The sequence below is a fragment of the Hyperolius riggenbachi genome, chromosome 5 (assembly GCF_040937935.1).
Source record: "Hyperolius riggenbachi isolate aHypRig1 chromosome 5, aHypRig1.pri, whole genome shotgun sequence".
Classification (NCBI taxonomy): Eukaryota; Metazoa; Chordata; class Amphibia; order Anura; family Hyperoliidae; genus Hyperolius; species Hyperolius riggenbachi.
Genome location: NC_090650.1, coordinates 1,939,237 through 1,966,937, shown reverse-complemented (window position 1 = coordinate 1,966,937; position 27,701 = coordinate 1,939,237). Strand labels below are relative to the sequence as shown.

The window sequence follows — 27,701 nt, the reverse complement described above, 5'->3', positions numbered from 1 at the left end:
ATTCCCTGTTGTATTATCTGTTATTCCCTGTTGTATTTCCTGGTATTCCCTGTTGTGTTTCCTGTTATTCCCTGTTGTATTTCCTGTTATTCCCTGTTGCATTTTCTGTGATTCCCTGTTGTATTACCTGTGATTCCCTGTTGTATTTCCTGTGATTCCCTGTTGTATTTCCTGTGATTCCCTGTTGTATTTCCTGGTATTCCCTGTTGTATTTCCTGTGATTCCCTGTTGTATTTCCTGGTATTCCCTGTTGTATTTCCTGTGATTCCCTGTTGTATTTCCTGTGATTCCCTGTTGTATTTCCTGTGATTCCCTGTTGTATTTCCTGTGATTCCCTGTTGTATTTCCTGTGATTCCCTGTTGTATTTCCTGTGATTCCCTGTTGTATTTCCTGTGATTCCCTGTTGTATTTCCTGTGATTCCCTGTTGTATTTCCTGTTACTACCTGTTGTTCTCTGAAGACAGAACAAGATAAGTTGTTTAGGTAACACCTTTAATGACTAACTGTTCAAGATTTCTTTGCAAGCTTTCAAAACTTAAAGTTCCTTCTTCAGGCATATTGCAGAACTGTATCAGAAACGTACCAAATGGTTGTGATGGGTTCTGATCCAGTTCTGAAACATGCAGAGAAAACTTGTACTGTTAGTCATAGCATAGCTCCCAAATGTCCCTTTTTCGGAGGGACAGACCCTTTTTCGGAGCCATGCCCCTCTGTCCCTCTTTCCTCCTCATTTGTCCCTCTTTCAGGACTTTGTACCTCTTTCTATGTAAATATATATATTTATCTACTAAAAATGTGTTTGATTGACTCTAAACTTTATTCCCAACCTTTAAATTGATATATTACTAATTTTAAAATGTTACTATGAAGGAAAATGAACCAGGATAGAAAGGACCAGCGTGGTTTGAATTATAAAACAACATATGTTTCTTATGAAATCTTTATGGTATGCGTGACTAGAGGTGTGGTGAGGGCGTGGCCAGGGGTGTGGCAGGGGTGTGGCTTAAGTGTTCCTTTTTCTCATCTCAAAAAGTTGGGAGATATGGTCATAGGCCGCCTCGTTCACATGATCACATGCAGGTACGATCGCATGCCATCTGTGTTTGTATGCGTTGCATGGCCGATGCTATCCACTGTAGTGAATGGGTCAGCCGCGCGTTTTAGTAAAAAATGCGGGCAGCATTGTGTGCAGCTTTGATGAGATTCTTTATATAATCCACAAGAGGAAGACTGTAACATGGTGTCAGATTGCTGTGACCCCAGAAAATCACACATAAGCCTCCAGTGGCGTAGCTAAGGAGCTGTGGGCCCTGATGCAAGTCTTACAATGGGGCCCCCCAAGCACTCTATACATAACAATTGATACGGCGCACCAAAACCTGCCAATGGCAACTACAGTGTCAGAGGTGCAAGAAGGGAATGGGGAGTAGTTTGCTAACAATTACCACTATTCAATACATCTATAGAAGTGATTATTATGAGCACTGGACCAATAGAGAGCTAATACTGTAGCTGAGGGAGGGCCCCACGGGGCCCCTCTGGCCAAAGGGCCCCAATGTGGTCACTACCTCTGCAACCCCTATTGCTACGCCCCTGTAAGCCTCAGTATGTGACAGTACTTTGTACGGTTCTGACCCAGTTCTGAAACATGCCTGAAGTAGAAAATTGATGTTTAGAAAGCTTGCAGAGAAATCTTGTACCATTAGTCATTAAAGAGTAACTGTCAGGCAGCAAAAGCTAATTTAAAGAGGAGCTGTTAGGTATAAGGCCTCAGAGAAAATAAACACATATATCAGTAGCTAAATACTGGCTGTAGTTACATTACATATGCATTTCACTGTCCATGTTTGGATTTCACAGAATCTTTATATAGTATTTGCAGAGAATGATGCTCCTGACAGCTCATGGCAGGTTCCATGTTTGTCTGTCGTGTATGAAGCCAATTGTGATGTCATATCCTCCCTTACCTTGCTTCCTGATGATTCCACTCACAAAAAAGATCAGGATCAAAGATCCTAATGGTTCATGATCCGGACAACAATTAGCCATGTGGCTAGGAACAATAGCGGACTCATGCAGTATACTCTAACGGAACATGTGCCCTGTGAACAGCACATTGATTTTTCAGTGCTGTGAGTTGGGCTGCAATATACAAGCTGCTGTAACATGAGCCTGTAACTTCCCACTGTGAAAGCAGCCTTAGGGCGGGATAAGGAAATAAAGGGGAGGACCAAGGGAGTGCAGTAGGGAGAAGAAGCAGCCCCAGCATGCTTTGCAGTATCTGTTATGCGTCCTGCCGGCCTCCTTTAAGGGACACTTAAGTAAAAAAAAAATGTTTTACTCACCTGGGGCTTCCAATTGCCCCCTGCAGCTGTCCGGTGCCCTCGCCGTCTCCCTCCGATCCTCCTGGCCTCGCCGGCAGCCACTTCCTGTTTCGGTGACAGGAGCTGACAGGCTGGGGACGCGAGTGATTCTTCGCGTTCCTGGCCACAATAGTGCCATCTATGCTGCTAGAGCATATATCATATACCATATAGCAGCATAGAGGGTGCTAATGTGTCTGGGAACGCAAAGAATCACTCGCGTCCCCAGCCTGTCAGCTCCTGTCACTGAAACAGGAAGTGGCTGCCGGCGGGGCCAGGAGGATCGGAGGGAGACGGCGAGGGCACCGGACAGCTGCAGGGGGCTATTGGAAGCCCTAGGCGAGTAAAACTCATTTTTTTTGTTTGACTTAAGTGTCCCTTTAAGAGCTTGGGAATACAGAGCCTTGCTGTTCAGCAAACATCACAGTAGGAGAGATTTTTAACTTCAGTATTGCCTTTTTGGTTTCCTTCTAAACTGTTTAACACAGGAGAATAGAGGTTTAAAGAGTAACTGTCAGGCTGCAAAAGCTGATTTAAACCTCTATTCTCCTGTGTTAAACAGTTTAGAAGGAAGCCAAAAAGGCAATACTGAAGTTAAAAATCTCTCTTACTGTGATGTTTGCTGAACAGCAAGGCTGTTATTCCCAAGCTCTTAGGTAGGACGAGAGGCCGCATAACAGATACTGCAAAGCATGCTGGGGCTGCTTCTTCTCCCTACTGCACTCCCTTGGTCCTCCCCTTTATTTCCCTATCCCGCCCTAAGGTTGCTTTCACAGTGGGAAGTTACAGGCTCATGTTACAGCAGCTTGTATCTTGCAGCCCAGCTCACAGCACTGAAAAATCAATGTGCTGTTCACAGGGCACATGTTCCGTTAGAGTATACTGCAGGAGTCGCTATTGTTCCTAGCCACATGGCTAATTAATATTCACTGCACAGTAGTGTTGTCCGAATCATCAACCATTAGGATCTTTGATCCGGATCTTTTTTGTGAGTGGAATCATCAGGAAGCAAGGTAAGGGAGGATATTACATCACAATTGGCTTCATACACGACAGACAAACATGGAACCTGCCATGAGCTGTCAGGAGCATCATTCTCTGCAAATACTATATAAAAATTCTGTGAAATCCAAACGTGGACAGTGAAATGCATATGTAATGTAAGTACAGCCAGTATTTAGCTACTGATATATGTGTTTTTTTTCTCTGAGACCCAATACCTAACAGCTCCTCTTTAAAGTAATCACCTAAACAACTTGTATTGTTCTGCCTGCTGTATATAATGTATGTCACTCCCCCTCTGCTCCTCCCCCTCCCTGCAGAACGCCTACATCCTGTACTACATGGCAATAGTAGGACACGCCCTGTCTATCCTCTCCCTGCTCATCTCTCTTGTATTGTTCTGCCTGCTGTATATAACGTATGTCACTCCCCCTCTGCTCCTCCCCCTCCCTGCAGAACGCCTACATCCTGTACTACATGGCAATAGTGGGACACGCCCTGTCTATCCTCTCCCTGCTCATCTCTCTTGTATTGTTCTGCCTGCTGTATATAACGTATGTCACTCCCCCTCTGCTCCTCCCTCTCCCTGCAGAACGCCTACATCCTGTACTACATGGCAATAGTGGGACACGCCCTGTCTATCCTCTCCCTGCTCATCTCTCTTGTATTGTTCTGCCTGCTGTATATAACGTATGTCACTCCCCCTCTGCTCCTCCCCCTCCCTGCAGAACGCCTACATCCTGTACTACATGGCAATAGTGGGACACGCCCTGTCTATCCTCTCCCTGCTCATCTCTCTTGGGATCTTCTTCTACTTCAAGTAAGTGCCACGTGAGTGCAGAATTTCCGTGTCGTTGTCTGTGGTCTGCGTGGCTTTTGTATTAGAGGGAGACAGAGGGCAGGAATACTGGCCGGTGCTGGTTCCAAAACTGCTTCATACTGACTGACAGTCCGTCTGCTCCGTAAACACTGCATACTAACTGACAGTCCAACCGCAAACACTGCATACTAACTGACAGTCCAACCGCAAACATTGCATACTAATTGACAGTCCAACCGCAAACACTGCATACTGACTGACAGTCCAACCGCAAACACTGCATACTGACTAACAGTCCAACCGCAAACACTGCATACTGACTGACAACCCAACCGCAAACACTGCATACTGACTGACAGTCCAACCGCAAACACTGCATACCGACTGACAGTCTGTCCGCAACAGCTTCATACTGACTGACAGTCCGACTGCAAACACTGCATACTAACTGACAGTCCAACCACAAACACTGCATACTGACTGACAGTCCACCCGCAAACACTGCATACTGACTGACAGTCCACCCGCAAACACTGCATACTGACTGACAGTCCACCCGCAAACACTGCATACTAACTGACAGTCCGTCCACAACCACTGCATACTAACTGACAGTCCAACCACAAACACTGCATACTGACTGACAGTCCAACCACAAACACTGCATACTAACTGACAGTCCAACCGCAAACACTGCATACTGACTGACAGTCCAACCGCAAACACTGCATACTGACTGACAGTCCAACCACAAACACTGCATACTGACTGAAAGTCCGGCCACAAACACTGCATACTGACTGAAAGTCCGGCCACAAACACTGCATACCGACTGACAGTCCAACCACAAACACTGCATACCGACTAACAGTCCAACCGCAAACACTGCATACCGACTGACAGTCCAACTGCAAACACTGCATACCGACTGACAGTCCAACCGCAAGCACTGCATACTAACTGACAGTCCAACCGCAAACACTGCATACTGACTGACAGTCCAACCACACACACTGCATACTGACTGACAGTCCAACCACAAACACTGCATACCGACTGACAGTCCAACCGCAAACACCGCATACTGACTGACAGTCCAACTGCAAACACTGCATACTAACTGACAGTCCAACCGCAAGCACTGCATACTAACTGACAGTCCAACCACAAACACTGCATACTGACTGACAGTCCAACCGCAAACACTGCATACTGACTGACAGTCCAACCGCAAACACTGCATACTGACTGACAGTCCAACCGCAAACACTGCATACTGACTGACAGTCCAAATGCAAACACTGCATACTAACTGACAGTCCAACCGCAAATACTGCATACCCACTGACAGTCTAACCGCAAACACTGCATACTGACTGACCGTCTAACCGCAAACACTGCATACTGACTGACAGTCCAACCGCACACACTGCATACTGACTGACAGTCCAACCGCAAACACTGCATACCGACTGACAGTCTGTCCGCAACAGCTTCATACTGACTGACAGTCCGACTGCAAACACTGCATACTAACTGACAGTCCAACCACAAACACTGCATACTGACTGACAGTCCACCCGCAAACACTGCATACTGACTGACAGTCCACCCGCAAACACTGCATACTAACTGACAGTCCGTCCACAACCACTGCATACTAACTGACAGTCCAACCACAAACACTGCATACTGACTGACAGTCCAACCACAAACACTGCATACTAACTGACAGTCCAACCGCAAACACTGCATACTGACTGACAGTCCAACCACAAACACTGCATACTGACTGACAGTCCAACCACAAACACTGCATACTGACTGAAAGTCCGGCCACAAACACTGCATACTGACTGAAAGTCCGGCCACAAACACTGCATACCGACTGACAGTCCAACCACAAACACTGCATACCGACTAACAGTCCAACCGCAAACACTGCATACCGACTGACAGTCCAACTGCAAACACTGCATACCGACTGACAGTCCAACCGCAAGCACTGCATACTAACTGACAGTCCAACCGCAAACACTGCATACTGACTGACAGTCCAACCACACACACTGCATACTGACTGACAGTCCAACCACAAACACTGCATACCGACTGACAGTCCAACCGCAAACACCGCATACTGACTGACAGTCCAACTGCAAACACTGCATACTAACTGACAGTCCAACCGCAAGCACTGCATACTAACTGACAGTCCAACCACAAACACTGCATACTGACTGACAGTCCAACCGCAAACACTGCATACTGACTGACAGTCCAACCGCAAACACTGCATACTGACTGACAGTCCAAATGCAAACACTGCATACTAACTGACAGTCCAACCGCAAATACTGCATACCCACTGACAGTCTAACCGCAAACACTGCATACTGACTGACCGTCTAACCGCAAACACTGCATACTGACTGACAGTCCAACCGCAAACACTGCATACTGACTGACAGTCCAAATGCAAACACTGCATACTAACTGACAGTCCAACCGCAAATACTGCATACCCACTGACAGTCTAACCGCAAACACTGCATACTGACTGACCGTCTAACCGCAAACACTGCATACTGACTGACAGTCCAACCGCACACACTGCATACTGACTGACAGTCCAACCGCAAACATTGCATAATGACTGACAGTCCAACCGCAAACACTGCATACTGACTGACAGTCCAACCGCAAACACTGCATACCCACTGACAGTCCAACCGCACACATTGCATACTGACTGACAGTCCGGCCGCAAACACTGCATATTGACTGACAGTCCAACCGCAAACACTGCACACTGACTGACAGTGTGCCTGCAACCGGGCAGCCACAAACTTCAAGCCCCCTCCTCAACACTTACCTCCCAAGCATCGTACTAGCCGAGGAGCTCAACAAATTCTATTGCAGGTCTGAGTACCAAGCCAACCACCTGGAGGACCTCCCCACACATCTAGAATCCGGTCCAGGGCCAACAGGATTACACACGACCCATCCCATCCTGGCAGTCACTTCTTCAACCTCCTTGCCTCAGGCTGTTGCTACAGAACCATTCCCAGTATCGGACTGGGAGAGCTGAGGAGAGACACAGTCTGGCTAAGCAGCAGTAATCAGGTGTTGCTGCTCACAGTGAGGACTTGCTGCAGGTTTCTATTAGGAGATAACACAGGGTTACTGCTGCTTGGCCAGCAGGTCGATTTCCTCACAGTGAGGACTTGCTGCAGGTTTCTATTGGGAGGGATAACAGGGTTACTGCTGCTTGGCCAGCAGGTCGATTTCCTCACAGTGAGGACTTGCTGCAGGTCTCTATTGGGAGTGATAACCCAGGGTTACTGCTGCTTGGCCAGCAGGAGGATTTCCTCACAGTGAGGACTTGCTGCAGGTCTCTATTGGGAGTGATAACACAGGGTTACTGCTGCTTGGCCAGCAGGTGGATTTCCTTACAGTGAGGACTTGCTGCAGGTCTCTATTGGGAGTGACTGATAACACAGGGTTACTGCTGCTTGGCCAGCAGGTGGATTTCCTTACAGTGAGGACTTGCTGCAGGTTTACATTGGGAGTGAAAACACAGGGTTACTGCTGCTTGGCCAGCAGGAGGATTTCCTCACAGTGAGGACTTGCTGCAGGTTTCTATTGGGAGTGATAACACAGGGTTACTGCTGCTTGGCCAGCAGGTGGACTTCCTTACAGTGAGGACTTGCTGCAGGTCTCTATTGGGAGTGACTGATAACACAGGGTTACTGCTGCTTGGCCAGCAGGTGGATTTCCTTACAGTGAGGACTTGCTGCAGGTTTACATTGGGAGTGATAACACAGGGTTACTGCTGCTTGGCCAGCAGGAGGATTTCCTCACAGTGAGGACTTGCTGCAGGTCTCTATTGGGAGTGATAACACAGGGTTACTGCTGCTTGGCCAGCAGGTGGATTTCCTTACAGTGAGGACTTGCTGCAGGTCTCTATTGGGAGTGACTGATAACACAGGGTTACTGCTGCTTGGCCAGCAGGTGGATTTCCTTACAGTGAGGACTTGCTGCAGGTCTCTATTGGGCGTGATAACACAGGGTTACTGCTGCTTGGCCAGCAGGTGGATTTCCTCACAGTGAGGACTTGCTGCAGGTCTCTATTGGGAGTGATAACACAGGGTTACTGCTGCTTGGCCAGCAGGAGGATTTCCTCACAGTGAAGACTTGCTGCAGGTCTCTATTGGGAGTGATAACACAGGGTTACTGCTGCTTGGCCAGCAGGTGGATTTCCTCACAGTGAGGACTTGCTGCAGGTTTCTATTGGGAGTGATAACACAGGGTTACTGCTGCTTGGCCAGCAGGTGGATTTCCTCACAGTGAAGACTTGCTGCAGGTCTCTATTGGGAGTGATAACACAGGGTTACTGCTGCTTGGCCAGCAGGTGGATTTCCTCACAGTGAGGACTTGCTGCAGGTTTCTATTGGGAGTGATAACACAGGGTTACTGCTGCTTGGCCAGCAGGTGGATTTCCTCACAGTGAAGACTTGCTGCAGGTCTCTATTGGGAGTGATAACACAGGGTTACTGCTGCTTGGCCAGCAGGAGGATTTCCTCACAGTGAGGACTTGCTGCAGGTCTCTATTGGGAGTGATAACACAGGGTTACTGCTGCTTGGCAAGCAGGAGGATTTCCTCACAGTGAGGACTTGCTGCAGGTTTCTATTGGGAGTGATAACACCGGGTTACTGCTGCTTGGCCAGCAGGTGGATTTCCTCACAGTGAGGACTTGCTGCAGGTCTCTATTGGGAGTGATAACACAGGGTTACTGCTGCTTGGCCAGCAGGTGGATTTCCTCACAGTGAGGACTTGCTGCAGGTTTCTATTGGGAGTGATAACACAGGGTTACTGCTGCTTGGCCAGCAGGTGGATTTCCTTACAGTGAGGACTTGCTGCAGGTTTACATTGGGAGTGATAACACAGGGTTACTGCTGCTTGGCCAGCAGGTGGATTTCCTCACAGTGAGGACTTGCTGCAGGTCTCTATTGGGAGTGATAACACAGGGTTACTGCTGCTTGGCCAGCAGGTGGATTTCCTCACAGTGAGGACTTGCTGCAGGTCTCTATTGGGAGTGATAACACAGGGTTACTGCTGCTTGGCCAGCAGGTGGATTTCCTCACAGTGAGGACTTGCTGCAGGTTTCTATTGGGAGTGATAATACAGGAAAATTGAATACTTACCTTCCGGTAATTTTCCTTTCCTGGAATAGAAGATGGCGGCATACTGATGGGTTAGGCCCGCCTCTGACCCCCATTGGACAGATCATTTTATAAATTAAAAGAGCCCCCCCCCCCCCCCCCCCCCCGCCATTCTCATGAAAATCAGTCCTCGAATGGACGAGAGGGTGGGTTCGTATGCCGCCATCTTCTATTCCAGGAAAGGAAAATTACCGGAAGGTAAGTATTCAATTTTCCTGTTTCCTGGAAAGAAATGGCATCTACAAAATCAGACAGAGAGGGAGGGTGAATGCAAATTCAAACATAATTTATTTCTTTACAACAGACAAAACTGATTCACCAAACTTTAAAGTAGTGAGAGCTGCAGGGTCAACATGGTAGTGCTTGAGAAAAGTATGCGATGACGACCAACTGGCCGCTTTACAAATAGTGTCCAATGAAACTTTTGCAAAAGATGCCCAAGAGGCTGCCATGCCTCTAGTGGAATGTGCGTGGATCTCGGATGGTACTTGCAAGCCTCTTGTTTTGTAACACAACTGTATTAGCCTAACTAGCCAGTTAGCTATTGTCCTGGAAGTAACTGCACTACCCTTGTTTGGGCCTTGAATGTTTATAAACAAGCGATCTGATGATCTGAAGGTGCTTGTACTGCTCATATAGGCCTTTATGCTTCTACCCACATCCAGGGGATGACACTGTTCGTCTGAGATGAATGTTGGTAAGGTTAACTCCTGATTTATGTGGAAAGCCGATGCCACCTTAGGTATATGCTGAAGTACAGGCCTGAGAACAACTCTATCAGGATAAAACTGAAGAAAATTCTCTGAGCAGCCTAGGGCTTGTAAGTCTGATACTCTTTTTGCTGAGGCAATCGCCACTAGAAACACAGTTTTTAGTGTTGTATTCCACAGAGATGCTGACTCTACTGGGTGAAACGGTGGATTGGATAACACTTCCAAGACCACACATAGATCCCATTGTGGGAAAAATGGTTTCCTAGGTGGTCTCAGTTTTTGTACTGCTTGTATAAACTGGATGATCAATGGATTCAAAGCCCATTTATGACTCGTTAAGGCCGAAAGTGCTGAGACTTGAACCTTTATGGCAGAAAGGCTTAATTGTAGATCAACTCCTGTTTGAAGGAAGGCTAGAATGTCCTGTACTTTGGGAGCAAGAAAGTCAAACTTCTTTACAGACGCAAAGTTTGCAAATTTCCCCCAGATTCTATGGTACGTAGAGTTTGTGGAAATCTTCCTGGCTTTTAGTAAGGTAGACATGACCTCTTCAGAGCAACCCAATGCTAGAAACTTTTGCCTCTCAACCTCCAGGCCGTCAAATTGAGACTGTTGACGTTCGGATATAGCAGTTGACCTTGACAAAGAAGGTTTGGGACCTGGGGTAGTTTGAATGGATCTTCCAGACTCAATTCTGATAGGAGAGTGAACCAAGGCCTCCGAGGCCAGAACGGCGCAATAAGAATGATCGAGCATGGCTCTAGAATCAGTCTTTGTAGTAGTCTCAAGATTAGTGGGAAAGGTGGGAACGCATACCCCAGCTGGAAATTCCACTGTGCTGTTAGGCAGTCTGTCGCCTCCGCTGTCGGCTGGTAATAGCGGGATAAGTATCTCGGCAACTTCGAGTTCTCTGCTGAAGCACACAGGTCCACCTGTGGAAGACCCCACTTCTGCACAATTAAGTTGAATATGTCGTTGTTCAGAGTCAGACCCCATTCGTTGGGATCGGCAAACTGTCTGCTCAGGCGATCTGCTAGTATATTCTGTAGCCCTGGGAGATGAATTGCTGTCAGATGATCCAGATGCTTTTGTGCCCAAGACATTATGTGAATCGATTCCTGAAGAAGTGCTCGACTCCTCGTTCCTCCCTGCCTTCTTATATAAGCTACTGCTGACACATTGTCTATCTGTAATAATACTGATTTCCCTAGAATTAAGTGCTGAAAAGACTTCAGAGCCAAGAATGCTGCCCTGAGTTCCAGAATGTTGGAGGGTTCCTGAGCACAAGGGATCCTCCATTTCTGCTGCACACAAAAGTTCTGACAATGCGCCCCCCAACCTGCTAGACTTGCGTCTGTCGTTATTACGATAGGGATTGCCTGTTGGATCTGAAGACAGTTCCTCAAGTTCTTTTCCTGTTTCCACCAATGCAGGGAGATTTTCACTTCTAGAGGTAGTTTGAACTTATGTGACATACTCCTTTTGTTCCAATGGCTGAGAAAAAAGATTTGAAAAGTTCTCAAATTCCAGTGGGCCCATTTCACCATTGGGATTGTTGATGAGAACGTCCCCAACAGGCTCAGGCACGTTCTGGATGATACGTATTGGCGACATAAAATTGATGATACCTTCTGCTGAATGGATATTACTTTCTGGCACGGCAGACAGATCTTGTTCTGTTTGGTTATGAATCTGGCCCCTAAAAAGATCATGTCCTGGGATGGGGCTAACTGGCTCTTTGGGAAATTTATTAACCATCCCAGTCTCTGTAGCTCTTGTAACAATATTTTTTGGTGATGTAACAGCACTTCTCGATCTTGATTGACAAGCAGTATGTCGTCCAGATAATGGAAGACTCTTAGGCCCTTCTGTCTGAGGGAGGCGATGACTGGGAGAAGAATCTTTGTGAATGTTCTGGGTGCTGTTGAAATTCCGAAAGGGAGACTTTGGAATTGCCAGTGGATGCCGTTGATCGCAAACCTTAAGTATTTCTGAAAGCTTTTCCTGATTGGAATATGGAGGTATGCATCTGATAGATCCAACGTTGTCATCCAATCGTTCACCCTCACGACTTTTATGATAGTCTGTAATGACTCCATTCTGAATCGTCGTGTCTTTATGTGACTGTTTAGGAATTTTAGATCTAATACCGGTCTCCATCCCCCCGATGATTTTGGGACCAAGAACAATGGAGAATAAATTCCTGTTGATTCTTTTTGGCGTGGGACCGGAACTATGGCCCTGCATTGGACCAGCGAACTCACGTAGTCCAATAGGATCTGACCCTTTACCATATTCGGAGGTAGCCGAGTTTCCAGAAATCTTGATCTGGGAGGAGACCTTTTGAATTTCCATGAATGACCTCTTTGCAAAGTCTTGAGTACCCAGCCATCTTCCACTGTATCCACCCAGACTTTCCAGAAAGAATGCAATCTTGCTCCTACTGGCTCTGTCTGGGCGGTCGCACCTTCAGAAGGGTTTTGTGTTCTGACTTGCTCCTGGATTTTGTTTGGGCTTCCCAGACCTATGAAAGGACGCCTGTGTCCCTTTCCAATTTCTATTAAATGGTTTCCCTGGTCTGTATGTACGGGCCTGTTGAAATCTGGAAGAAGACTGTGGTTTGTTTGGCTGTTGACGGGTTGTCCTGGGTTTTCTGTCTTGGGGCAAAAGTCCCGATTTTCCTCCAGTGACTTTGGCAATGGCGTTGTCCATTTCTGATCCAAAAAGATGTTTACCGTCAAACGGTATCCTACACCAGTTATTCCTGGAAGATTGGTCTGCAGCCCAAGGTTTTAACCATAGAGCTCTCTTTGCCGTAACATTATGTAACATGGCTCTGGATGAAGATCTGATAGTGTCTATGGCAGCTTCTCCTATAAAGTCACTGGCCAGTTTTAACTCATCTAAAGCTTTGATAATTTCAACTTTATCGGCGTCTGAGTTGAGTGCGACTTCGATGTTATCCACCCAGACCTTTATAGCTTTGGCAAGAGAGGTTAAGGCTACCGCCGGCCTACAGGCTGCTCCTGCAGCCAGAAAAGCTTTTTTAATATCAGTATCTATTTTCCTATCTAAAGGATAGAAAAAGACACTGCATCGTCCATGGGAAGGGTAACATGACGAGCCAGTCTCATAATTGATGCATCTATTATAGGAGCAGAGTCCATAATTTTTGAATCTTCCTGGCTCAACGGGTAAAGTTTTGAAAATCTGTTTGATAATGAAGCCTTCTGATCCACTTTACTCCATTCTTTCAGGAATATATCTTTTATCACTTTCATAAAAGGAAAATTGGTCGGTTGTTTGTCTAGATGCGGGTAGTACTTGTCAGGTTCTTGAGAAACTTCCTTCTCTTCCTCCCAGGCTATTGCTGCCTTAATTGCTGACACAAAAGCTGGCACTAGAGCAAAATCGAATCCCATAGGCGGTAGGCCTGAGGCTGGTGTAGACTCTTCCGGATGTGCCTGAGATGTAGAGGGCAAAGGCTGATTGGCCGTCAGCTTCTCAAATGTCTCTTGCACTGCCTGTTGGATGAAGGACATGACTTGCTGATTTTCAGAGTCTTTGTCCCTGCCTAATTCCATAAAGCAAGCTTCACAGACCATTTTGTCCGGAAGAGCTGGCTGAGCACATGACCAACATAACGTTTTCGCTGGTTGATCAAATCTGTGGGCCTCCCTAGGCAAAGGTCTAGGCGATTTACTCCTGCTGTAGGAACGTCTCCTACGCCTGTAGTCATTATAGTCATAGCCTGGCGAATATCTCCTGGGGGAATTTCCTCTCCCTGATCGGTGATCTCGTCTTGGAGATCTGCTCCTGCGTGATCTATAGTAACCACTGGAGTAATGGCGATCAGAGGAACGCCTTGTACTAGGAGAACGTTTTCTCGATGATCGCCTTTTAGGCGAATAATTGTCATCTTTGCGAGATTTCTCCACACGCTTTCCAGGGGATTTCCTTTTCGATGAGCTTGCATCGTAGGAGGCCTCTCTGGTGGACTTGTTCCTTTTTGATTTTGAGCGTGATCTGGATCTCGATGAGGAATGGTGACCTTTAGACACCTCTCTCCTCTTCTCTCCTCCTCGCGGACTGCGGAGACACAAAAAAGATATGTTTCCACTAAGAAAGTCCGTTTTGAAAAGGGAGATAGCGCACTCTTTTAAATAGAAGTCCCACTGACACCCTGTGCTGGAAAGCTGTAATATATAAAACACCCTGTGAACAAACTTAGATGGAGAGGCTGAAAAACCTCTCATTACCTCTCCTGAGATGCTGAAACTGATGCATTATGGGTCTCCTGACCATCCATCTTAAACATACATAGCATATCATAAGCATATACACTTAAGAAAACAGAAGAAATTCCACTACCTTGAAGTGTAGGACCAAATACCTTTCCTGCTGTATTTGCTGAAGTTGTTGCACTAGGTCCCTGGAACGCTCCACCATCCACTGCCAACTCCGACCAGAGCGGTACCGCAGCCAGCAAGAGCTGTACCCGCTCTGGCGTCTTTTTAAACTTTCCTTCCTTTCCGGAAAGCCGTTCCGCCCTGCCGGCCAATCAGGGACAGTCTCGGCAAATCACGCGAGACTTCCCTCTCCGTGAGCCAAGCAGGAAGTAAGAGGAATGTCGCGTCGGCTAGACAAACCCCGCACTAGCCCGACTGCGTCCAGCACAGGGGAGCAGCTACCAGAGAGGGCTGGCGCATTTGTAGACCCCGTTTAGAGGTCGCAATGCCGCTGCTATGACGGGAGAGGCTTAACCCGTCCACATACGCCAAAAAAAAGGTACCAACAAACAAAATAGGCGCTTCAAAGAGAGAGAGAAAAAACAAAAACAAATGACCAGTCCATACGAGGACAGAAAAAAAGAGAGAATGGCAGGGGGGGGGGGGGGGGGGGGGGGGCGGGCTCTTTTAATTTATAAAATGATCTGTCCAATGGGGGTCAGGGGCGGGCCTAACCCATCAGTATGCCGCCATTTCTTTCCAGGAAACAGGGTTACTGCTGCTTGGCCAGCTGGTGGATTTCCTTACAGTGAGGACTTGCTGCAGGTCTCTATTGGGAGAGATAACACAGGGTTACTGCTGCTTGGCCAGCAGGTGGATTTCCTCACAGTGAGGACTTGCTGCAGGTCTCTATTGGGAGTGATAACACAGGGTTACTGCTGCTTGGCCAGCGGGAGGATTCCCTCACAGTGAGGACTTGCTGCAGGTTTCTATTGGGAGTGATAACACAGGGCTACTGCTGCTTGGCCAGCAGGTGGATTCCCTCACAGTATGGACTTGCTGCAGGTCTCTATTGGGAGAGATAACACAGGGTTACTGCTGCTTGGCCAGCAGGTGGATTTCCTCACAGTGAGGACTTGCTGCAGGTCTCTATTGGGAGTGATAACACAGGGTTACTGCTGCTTGGTCAGGAGGTGGATTTCCTCACAGTTAGGACTTGCTGCAGGTTTCTATTGGGAGTGATAACACAGGGTTACTGCTGCTTGGCCAGCAGGAGGATTTCCTCACAGTGAGTACTTGCTGCAGGTCTCTATTGGGAGTGATAACACAGGGTTACTGCTGCTTGGCCAGCAGGTGGATTTCCTCACAGTGAGGACTTGCTGTAGGTCTCTATTGGGAGTGATAACACAGGGTTACTGCTGCTTGGCCAGCAGGTGGATTTCCTTACAGTGAGGACTTGCTGCAGGTTTCTATTGGGAGTGATAACACAGGGTTACTGCTACTTGGCCAGCAGGTGGATTTCCTCACAGTGAGGACTTGCTGCAGGCTTCTATTGGGAGTGATAACACAGGGGTACTGTGGCTAGGGTCCAATTCGGTGCACTCCCCCCTTCCCCTGTATGTTTGTCAGCATGCAGACAGCTTATGCTGGTGTATGCGCATGGTGCACATGGACACATAACATTAGCTCCCTTGTGCGATTGGTAAGATGCACTGTCTTTCCCAGGAGAGGAAGTTAGGATGTGTGCTCCTAATCCATTGATAGGTTTGATGCAATGAATGTGTTTGCATGTCTGCACTATGCATGTTACAGGGCCAGAGTTAGGACACCTATGTTTACCTGGGTACTTCTGCGCAGTATAGGTGATTAAGCATAAGAATGCATTCTTCTGTGAACTAAAACCCTGGCTTTTAATTTAGCTGTAGGGATAACAGTTGTGCCTGGATGAGTGAATCTGTGAATTCAATTGTTTGAACATTTGCATGTGAGTGTGCGAAGGGTTAATAGATTTTTGCTGTTTTCTAGCCACACCCCCTTCAGCACCTCCCTTTCCCTAATAATAATTTATTTAATGTCCTAACTAGAGGCGATGTGCCTGGATATATGTATGTTTATTCTTATCATTGACCCCTGTGGCTAGGGTCCAATTCGGTGCACTCCCCCCTTCCCCTGTATGTTTGTCAGCATGCAGACAGCTTATGCTGGTGTATGCGCATGGTGCACATGGACACATAACATTAGCTCCCTTGTACGATTGGTAAGATGCACTGTCTTTCCCAGGAGAGGAAGTTAGGATGTGTGCTCCTAATCCATTGATAGGTTTGATGCAATGAATGTGTTTGCATGTCTGCACTATGCATGTTACAGGGCCAGAGTTAGGACACCTATGTTTACCTGGGTACTTCTGCGCAGTATAGGTGATTAAGCATAAGAATGCATTCTTCTGTGAACTAAAACCCTGGCTTTTAATTTAGCTGTAGGGATAACAGTTGTGCCTGGATGAGTGAATCTGTGAATTCAATTGTTTGAACATTTGCATGTGAGTGTGCGAAGGGTTAATAGATTTTTGCTGTTTTCTAGCCACACCCCCTTCAGCACCTCCCTTTCCCTAATAATAATTTATTTAATGTCCTAACTAGAGGCGATGTGCCTGGATATATGTATGTTTATTCTTATCATTGACCCCTGTGGCTAGGGTCCAATTCGGTGCACTCCCCCCTTCCCCTGTATGTTTGTCAGCATGCAGTCAGCTTATGCTGGTGTATGCGCATGGTGCACATGGACACATAACATTAGCTCCCTTGTGCGATTGGTAAGATGCACTGTCTTTCCCAGGAGAGGAAGTTAGGATGTGTGCTCCTAATCCATTGATAGGTTTGATGCAATGAATGTGTTTGCATGTCTGCATTATGCATGTTACAGGGCCAGAGTTAGGACACCTATGTTTACCTGGGTACTTCTGCGCAGTATAGGTGATTAAGCATAAGAATGCATTCTTCTGTGAACTAAAACCCTGGCTTTTAATTTAGCTCACATACACTAACCGAAGGTAAGTACCAGGGAAATAATACAACAAACACACTTGTCACTTGGACATGCCCTATAGGTACTAGGTCAAGTCTAATGCACTTGATATATATTAGGATTGAAATTTCAATAAAAGAGGAACACCATAAGCGTCCTGGTGTTTCATACAGTAACACTAGCTATATATCTATAGTAGCATTGTATTGTGGGGGTCCTGGCTGATCCCCCTCCACTGCAACAATGTATCAGTGGGGTGTAGCTATCCCACATCAATACTACTTAGTGTCCTGTAAGGGTGGTCTGGACCTAAGTGTGATCGCAGGTGTGGTACTATAAACCACTTTAGCAAACACCTCACGGTCTAAGTCCTATACACACCCCATTAGGGGGGGCTAAAATACAATAGTGTTTAGAAAACGTGCATAGTGCTGTACATATGAACCTAATGAGATCACATTTCACCTAAAAACGGCTTCTTCAGAGGTGCTATACATATATTACATAAGTGCTATACAACATACACATCACCACCTAGATTAAAATAACAAAATGCCCCCCATAACTGGTAGCCCCAGTCAGAGCTGTCTGCGCCACGTTAGGCAGCCATATTTATACTTAGGAGGGAGGAAGAGGAGGTCACTGCCACAATGGGCCACGCCCACCCTTATCATATTATCCCCGCACTTAAAAAATGCCCTGAAGTAAGGCCTATATAGCGGGGAACAGGCTCCCCAAGTGTGCTTACTTGTAGAGATCACATCCCCCTGAATAGAAGTGTCAAAGGTTCCCCAGTTGTCCGCATTGTGGAAGGAACGCCGCATGCGTTCCACAGGTCTCTGAGGGGGCGGAGTTTGCGCCTCACTTGCGCACCATCCGCTCTCGTCTCCTGCATCTCGCGTGAGCGGGCACTGGGTAGGTCTCGCCCTAATCTCTGCGCCTCCCATTAGGCTGTGCGTAGGGGGGGAGGTACAAATGCACACCCCCATTCAGGCTAATCACGCCCCCGTAGTCAGGGAAACGCATACCGCGTTCCCATGGCACCCGCTTACGAATTCAGGCTGCGTATCATTGTCTATAGGGGACAGTGCGGGCAGCTATACATATGCCCCATCTCCGCAACTACTCAGCTTCAAAGCGGGCAGGTACGCCAGCCCATGGGTCACATCCTGTGAGCAGGAGAAGGAAGGGGGGAACAAAAAAAGGGGGGGGGGTAATATACAATATGCACACTGTTAGGGGAACCACTAGATAAACATAATGGGCAGGAGTTCAGTGTAACCACCATTATCTATATAAGGACAAAAAGGCATGTATGCACTAGGGGCCATACATGTCGCACACCGGCTGTCCAGCATGTATATATAGAGGGAGGTGGATACATATATATTTTATATTTTACATATTTCAAAATCGATCCTCACGGTAGGTGCCATTTACAAAGATATGCGTAGGAATAAAAAAATATATAATAGGAAGATGGACATGTGACAATGGGAGGGGAAGAGGAGATATGTGATTAGTACATCTCTCATAAAAAGCATGCAAGATTAAAATCCTCGTTCAATCCGTTGGGTGAGATGGTATCCAGGCGGAAAATCCACTGGGATTCGATTTGCGTCAGCTTTTGGTCGAAATTCCCTCCTCTAAAATCCCTCTTCCATATCTGTATCCCCCAAAATTGAATATCAAAGCGTTTAGTCAAATGGAATTCATTCATATGTCTGGCGATTGGTGTACTTCTCCTATGTTTAATATCGCCGACATGTTCCAGGACACGATCTTTCAACTGTCTAGTTGTTTTACCTACATACCAAAGGTTACAGGGACACTTTGCCCCATAGACTACCCCCTTACTTTCACAATTAATGAACGTCCGCACATTAAAAGTTCTGCCATTTTTTGGTACTGTGAACTGTTTCACAGTTGGCATATACGTGCACGCTTTGCACCGGCCGCATCGAAATGAACCTGCCGGTTTGGGTGGTAGCCAGGTCTCTCTTGGGGCCGTGTGTGGGGCATAGGTACTATGGACCAACATATCCCTTAGGTTGGATGATCGCCTATATGTAATCGCTGGGGTGTCAGGAAGATGTTTTGATAGATCTTTATCTTTTTGTAAAATTGGCCAGTAATGTCGTATGATCTCAAAGATTCTGTGTGAGTTATCAGTAAAGGTCCCGATAAGACGGGGTACCTTCAAATTACTGCTTTGATTAGTTTTGCGATTAGATTCGAGTTTCTTACTGTTGTCCCTGAGGGTTACGTCGCGTGGAGTTTCATAGGCACGTTTGTATGCTTGTTCGACGACATGATTGGGAAAGCCTCTTTGTTCAAAACGTTGTCGCAGGAGTGTACATTCCTTTTCAAATGATTGTGGTGTGGAACAATTCCTCCTGGCCCGGAGGAACTGTCCAATAGGGATGCTCCTCCGCAGTGAACTGGGATGGGAACTCTCCCATCGCAGTAATGAATTTGTCGATGTCGGTTTACGAAATATTTCTGTTTGTATCCTACATTGATCGATCGTGATCTTAAGATCTAAAAAATTAATCGTATTTTCATCAATTTCATAAGTGAAGTGCATGCCTATCTGGTTAGAGTTCAGAATCTCCACAAAATCTTTAAACACATCCTTAGGGCCATCCCATAATATTATCACATCGTCTATAAATCTCCCCCAATAAAGAATATGGGACGTGAAGAAACTAAGGTCCTCAGAGAACACACAGGAGTCTTCCCACCAGCCCAGGAACAGATTTGCATAAGAGGGGGCACAAGCCGTCCCCATAGCACTGCCCCTGAGCTGGTGGTAAAAGCGTCCTCCAAACAGGAACACATTATGTGTCAAAATAAATTCGAGAAGGTGGATGAGCAACCGGTTATGTGCTTCAAGATGTTGTCCCCGTGTTCTTAGAAAATATTGTACTGCTTCCAGCCCCAATTTATGTTCTATGTTGCTATACAGAGATTCAACATCGAGGCTTGCCAATAGAGTAGTAGGTGGAACCTCAGTGTCCTGTAACTTCGTTAGTAGATCTTTAGTATCCCTTAAATATGATGGCAGGGCCTCTACAAATGGTCTTAAGAAGCCATCTACATATTTACTAATTTCATCTGTAAGGTTACCACATCCTGACACTATCGGCCTACCCGGGGGCGGCAGTACTTCTTTATGTATCTTAGGTAGGGCATAAAAAACCGCCAGTCTCGGAAACTTAGTGGAATTTTCCAATCGTATATAGTCAGTAGGGTCCAAACAACCCTCATTGACCGCATCCTTTAATATTTTACATAAATCTTCAGTATGTTGTTTAATTGGATTCTCACGGATGATAGTGTATTGGTTTTCATTCCTTAAGATCGTCAGGCACATTTGTTCATACATGTCTTTGTCCATAATGACTACATTGCCCCCCTTATCCGCAGGTTTAATTACGAGATTTTTATTGGCTTTAAGTATATTCAATGCACATCTTTCATCTTTATTGAGATTATCGTGTATGGGGGTTCTGATACTGTCACTTTCAAGTCTTTTTAGAGCTCTGGTCACCATGTCAACGAAAGTGTATATCTGAGGGTACTGAGATAAAGGTGGGCAATATTTACTCTTTGGCCTAGTACCACTTGGTGGTGCTAGAGGTGGAATACCGGTGTCATATTCAGTTAACAGTTCCTGTAGGGCCTCATATGCCTCTTTTTCTTGTCTATCTGTTACCTTTTGCTTTGCCTCTTTATTCTCATACATTTTGACTAGTGCTAGTTTCCTAGCAAAGAGATTTACATCCTTCACCCAATCAAATGCACGAAATCTCTCCGTGGGTACGAATGACAAACCTTTAGTTAATAGTGAATTCTACATTGGCGTCAAAATATGTGATGACAAATTGACTACCCTTATTTGTGCTATAGAATCATATGTAGTTACCATTGATGAACGGGTTTCCTGCTGCCACCCCTCCTTTGCCCCGTGTAACCCCACTGCTTCCGATCTCTTAGGGTATGTTGTTCCGGTTTCATCTGCACCTGTTGTGGATCTACACATTGTAAGTTCGGGGCAGACGGGGGATGGTCTAAAAAAGTTTGTTTACTTTTATTTTTATTGTGGCTTGGTTGTGGTCCCCTAGGCGGGTTACGTATACCACGTTGGAAGTGTTTTTTCTTATTGCGCGCTCTAGGTGAGAATTGACTATAGGAGCTGTTAGATTCACTTCCTGACTGTGTATCAATGTCAGACCCCGTAATTGGTTCACTCCCAGGAACTGGCTGTTTGGGGTGTCTAGGTTTTTCTGCCCACGTATAAACTTTATTGTTTTTAAAGTCAGAACTGTCTCTTTGAAATTTCTTATGTTTCCTACTCTTAATTTCCTCAGTATATGCGCTGACCTTACGTTCAAGTTTGGCTTCAAATTTTTCAAATTCCGGGTGGCCGGATAGCTCCAGAAGTATTTTTTGTTCCTGTACCAATTTGGCTCTAGCTTTATCTGCAAATTTTTGTTCGTAGTCATGTAAATATTTCATTTGTTCTAAAGATTGTCTCGTCTTAAGTTCATCCCACCCGATCATAAATGAAGTATCATCAGTATGGGAATGTAACTTTGTTAGGTTACGTAGACCTCTAACAGTGATCTGTTCCTTCAAATAGACACTAAAGGATGCCACTTCCCATGAAGACCTAATAAATTCTTTGTAGGTTTTAAAAATATCCACGAACACAGGCTCAATATCAGTCTGATTGGTCCCTGATTCTCCCTCAGTATCACTTTCTATGTTTTCTGTACTAAACGTCTCTCTCGCCTCCTTAGTAAATGATTCAATGGATGGTAGCCCCTCGGATAAATAGGCCATATCACTGAGCTGAAACAAAGAAGGTGTTCGGCACACCGTAATCAAAAAATAGAGTACATACACTAACCGAAGGTAAGTACCAGGGAAATAATACAACAAACACACTTGTCACTTGGACATGCCCTATAGGTACTAGGTCAAGTCTAATGCACTTGATATATATTAGGATTGAAATTTCAATAAAAGAGGAACACCATAAGCGTCCTGGTGTTTCATACAGTAACACTAGCTATATATCTATAGTAGCATTGTATTGTGGGGGTCCTGGCTGATCCCCCTCCACTGCAACAATGTATCAGTGGGGTGTAGCTATCCCACATCAATACTACTTAGTGTCCTGTAAGGGTGGTCTGGACCTAAGTGTGATCGCAGGTGTGGTACTATAAACCACTTTAGCAAACACCTCACGGTCTAAGTCCTATACACACCCCATTAGGGGGGGCTAAAATACAATAGTGTTTAGAAAACGTGCATAGTGCTGTACATATGAACCTAATGAGATCACATTTCACCTAAAAACGGCTTCTTCAGAGGTGCTATACATATATTACATAAGTGCTATACAACATACACATCACCACCTAGATTAAAATAACAAAATGCCCCCCATAACTGGTAGCCCCAGTCAGAGCTGTCTGCGCCACGTTAGGCAGCCATATTTATACTTAGGAGGGAGGAAGAGGAGGTCACTGCCACAATGGGCCACGCCCACCCTTATCATATTATCCCCGCACTTAAAAAATGCCCTGAAGTAAGGCCTATATAGCGGGGAACAGGCTCCCCAAGTGTGCTTACTTGTAGAGATCACATCCCCCTGAATAGAAGTGTCAAAGGTTCCCCAGTTGTCCGCATTGTGGAAGGAACGCCGCATGCGTTCCACAGGTCTCTGAGGGGGCGGAGTTTGCGCCTCACTTGCGCACCATCCGCTCTCGTCTCCTGCATCTCGCGTGAGCGGGCACTGGGTAGGTCTCGCCCTAATCTCTGCGCCTCCCATTAGGCTGTGCGTAGGGGGGGAGGTACAAATGCACACCCCCATTCAGGCTAATCACGCCCCCGTAGTCAGGGAAACGCATACCGCGTTCCCATGGCACCCGCTTACGAATTCAGGCTGCGTATCATTGTCTATAGGGGACAGTGCGGGCAGCTATACATATGCCCCATCTCCGCAACTACTCAGCTTCAAAGCGGGCAGGTACGCCAGCCCATGGGTCACATCCTGTGAGCAGGAGAAGGAAGGGGGGAACAAAAAAAGGGGGGGGGGTAATATACAATATGCACACTGTTAGGGGAACCACTAGATAAACATAATGGGCAGGAGTTCAGTGTAACCACCATTATCTATATAAGGACAAAAAGGCATGTATGCACTAGGGGCCATACATGTCGCACACCGGCTGTCCAGCATGTATATATAGAGGGAGGTGGATACATATATATTTTATATTTTACATATTTCAAAATCGATCCTCACGGTAGGTGCCATTTACAAAGATATGCGTAGGAATAAAAAAATATATAATAGGAAGATGGACATGTGACAATGGGAGGGGAAGAGGAGATATGTGATTAGTACATCTCTCATAAAAAGTATGCAAATCTGTTCCTGGGCTGGTGGGAAGACTCCTGTGTGTTCTCTGAGGACCTTAGTTTCTTCACGTCCCATATTCTTTATTGGGGGAGATTTATAGACGATGTGATAATATTATGGGATGGCCCTAAGGATGTGTTTAAAGATTTTGTGGAGATTCTGAACTCTAACCAGATAGGCATGCACTTCACTTATGAAATTGATGAAAATACGATTAATTTTTTAGATCTTAAGATCACGATCGATCAATGTAGGATACAAACAGAAATATTTCGTAAACCGACATCGACAAATTCATTACTGCGATGGGAGAGTTCCCATCCCAGTTCACTGCGGAGGAGCATCCCTATTGGACAGTTCCTCCGGGCCAGGAGGAATTGTTCCACACCACAATCATTTGAAAAGGAATGTACACTCCTGCGACAACGTTTTGAACAAAGAGGCTTTCCCAATCATGTCGTCGAACAAGCATACAAACGTGCCTATGAAACTCCACGCGACGTAACCCTCAGGGACAACAGTAAGAAACTCGAATCTAATCGCAAAACTAATCAAAGCAGTAATTTGAAGGTACCCCGTCTTATCGGGACCTTTACTGATAACTCACACAGAATCTTTGAGATCATACGACATTACTGGCCAATTTTACAAAAAGATAAAGATCTATCAAAACATCTTCCTGACACCCCAGCGATTACATATAGGCGATCATCCAACCTAAGGGATATGTTGGTCCATAGTACCTATGCCCCACACACGGCCCCAAGAGAGACCTGGCTACCACCCAAACCGGCAGGTTCATTTCGATGCGGCCGGTGCAAAGCGTGCACGTATATGCCAACTGTGAAACAGTTCACAGTACCAAAAAATGGCAGAACTTTTAATGTGCGGACGTTCATTAATTGTGAAAGTAAGGGGGTAGTCTATGGGGCAAAGTGTCCCTGTAACCTTTGGTATGTAGGTAAAACAACTAGACAGTTGAAAGATCGTGTCCGGGAACATGTCGGCGATATTAAACATAGGAGAAGTACACCAATCGCCAGACATATGAATGAATTCCATTTGACTAAACGCTTTGATATTCAATTTTGGGGGATACAGATATGGAAGAGGGATTTTAGAGGAGGGAATTTCGACCAAAAGCTGACGCAAATCGAATCCCAGTGGATTTTCCGCCTGGATACCATCTCACCCAACGGATTGAACGAGGATTTTAATCTTGCATGCTTTTTATGAGAGATGTACTAATCACATATCTCCTCTTCCCCTCCCATTGTCACATGTCCATCTTCCTATTATATATTTTTTTATTCCTACGCATATCTTTGTAAATGGCACCTACCGTGAGGATCGATTTTGAAATATGTAAAATATAAAATATATATGTATCCACCTCCCTCTATATATACATGCTGGACAGCCGGTGTGCGACATGTATGGCCCCTAGTGCATACATGCCTTTTTGTCCTTATATAGATAATGGTGGTTACACTGAACTCCTGCCCATTATGTTTATCTAGTGGTTCCCCTAACAGTGTGCATATTGTATATTACCCCCCCCCCCTTTTTTTGTTCCCCCCTTCCTTCTCCTGCTCACAGGATGTGACCCATGGGCTGGCGTACCTGCCCGCTTTGAAGCTGAGTAGTTGCGGAGATGGGGCATATGTATAGCTGCCCGCACTGTCCCCTATAGACAATGATACGCAGCCTGAATTCGTAAGCGGGTGCCATGGGAACGCGGTATGCGTTTCCCTGACTACGGGGGCGTGATTAGCCTGAATGGGGGTGTGCATTTGTACCTCCCCCCCTACGCACAGCCTAATGGGAGGCGCAGAGATTAGGGCGAGACCTACCCAGTGCCCGCTCACGCGAGATGCAGGAGACGAGAGCGGATGGTGCGCAAGTGAGGCGCAAACTCCGCCCCCTCAGAGACCTGTGGAACGCATGCGGCGTTCCTTCCACAATGCGGACAACTGGGGAACCTTTGACACTTCTATTCAGGGGGATGTGATCTCTACAAGTAAGCACACTTGGGGAGCCTGTTCCCCGCTATATAGGCCTTACTTCAGGGCATTTTTTAAGTGCGGGGATAATATGATAAGGGTGGGCGTGGCCCATTGTGGCAGTGACCTCCTCTTCCTCCCTCCTAAGTATAAATATGGCTGCCTAACGTGGCGCAGACAGCTCTGACTGGGGCTACCAGTTATGGGGGGCATTTTGTTATTTTAATCTAGGTGGTGATGTGTATGTTGTATAGCACTTATGTAATATATGTATAGCACCTCTGAAGAAGCCGTTTTTAGGTGAAATGTGATCTCATTAGGTTCATATGTACAGCACTATGCACGTTTTCTAAACACTATTGTATTTTAGCCCCCCCTAATGGGGTGTGTATAGGACTTAGACCGTGAGGTGTTTGCTAAAGTGGTTTATAGTACCACACCTGCGATCACACTTAGGTCCAGACCACCCTTACAGGACACTAAGTAGTATTGATGTGGGATAGCTACACCCCACTGATACATTGTTGCAGTGGAGGGGGATCAGCCAGGACCCCCACAATACAATGCTACTATAGATATATAGCTAGTGTTACTGTATGAAACACCAGGACGCTTATGGTGTTCCTCTTTTATTGAAATTTCAATCCTAATATATATCAAGTGCATTAGACTTGACCTAGTACCTATAGGGCATGTCCAAGTGACAAGTGTGTTTGTTGTATTATTTCCCTGGTACTTACCTTCGGTTAGTGTATGTACTCTATTTTTTGATTACGGTGTGCCGAACACCTTCTTTGTTTCAGCTCAGTGATATGGCCTATTTATCCGAGGGGCTACCATCCATTGAATCATTTACTAAGGAGGCGAGAGAGACGTTTAGTACAGAAAACATAGAAAGTGATACTGAGGGAGAATCAGGGACCAATCAGACTGATATTGAGCCTGTGTTCGTGGATATTTTTAAAACCTACAAAGAATTTATTAGGTCTTCATGGGAAGTGGCATCCTTTAGTGTCTATTTGAAGGAACAGATCACTGTTAGAGGTCTACGTAACCTAACAAAGTTACATTCCCATACTGATGATACTTCATTTATGATCGGGTGGGATGAACTTAAGACGAGACAATCTTTAGAACAAATGAAATATTTACATGACTACGAACAAAAATTTGCAGATAAAGCTAGAGCCAAATTGGTACAGGAACAAAAAATACTTCTGGAGCTATCCGGCCACCCGGAATTTGAAAAATTTGAAGCCAAACTTGAACGTAAGGTCAGCGCATATACTGAGGAAATTAAGAGTAGGAAACATAAGAAATTTCAAAGAGACAGTTCTGACTTTAAAAACAATAAAGTTTATACGTGGGCAGAAAAACCTAGACACCCCAAACAGCCAGTTCCTGGGAGTGAACCAATTACGGGGTCTGACATTGATACACAGTCAGGAAGTGAATCTAACAGCTCCTATAGTCAATTCTCACCTAGAGCGCGCAATAAGAAAAAACACTTCCAACGTGGTATACGTAACCCGCCTAGGGGACCACAACCAAGCCACAATAAAAATAAAAGTAAACAAACTTTTTTAGACCATCCCCCGTCTGCCCCGAACTTACAATGTGTAGATCCACAACAGGTGCAGATGAAACCGGAACAACATACCCTAAGAGATCGGAAGCAGTGGGGTTACACGGGGCAAAGGAGGGGTGGCAGCAGGAAACCCGTTCATCAATGGTAACTACATATGATTCTATAGCACAAATAAGGGTAGTCAATTTGTCATCACATATTTTGACGCCAATGTAGAATTCACTATTAACTAAAGGTTTGTCATTCGTACCCACGGAGAGATTTCGTGCATTTGATTGGGTGAAGGATGTAAATCT

General features: G+C 45.9%; 1 protein-coding gene across 1 annotated transcript in view; it reads left to right on the top strand.

Annotated features, from left to right (window-relative positions):
* CALCR (calcitonin receptor) overlaps positions 1-27,701 on the top strand; it is a 653,324-nt gene that overhangs the window by 452,007 nt on the left and 173,616 nt on the right. The window contains exon 6 of the mRNA XM_068238473.1: positions 4,095-4,186. Coding sequence (XP_068094574.1) covers positions 4,095-4,186 — 92 coding nt within the window. The remainder of the gene's footprint in view (positions 1-4,094; positions 4,187-27,701) is intronic.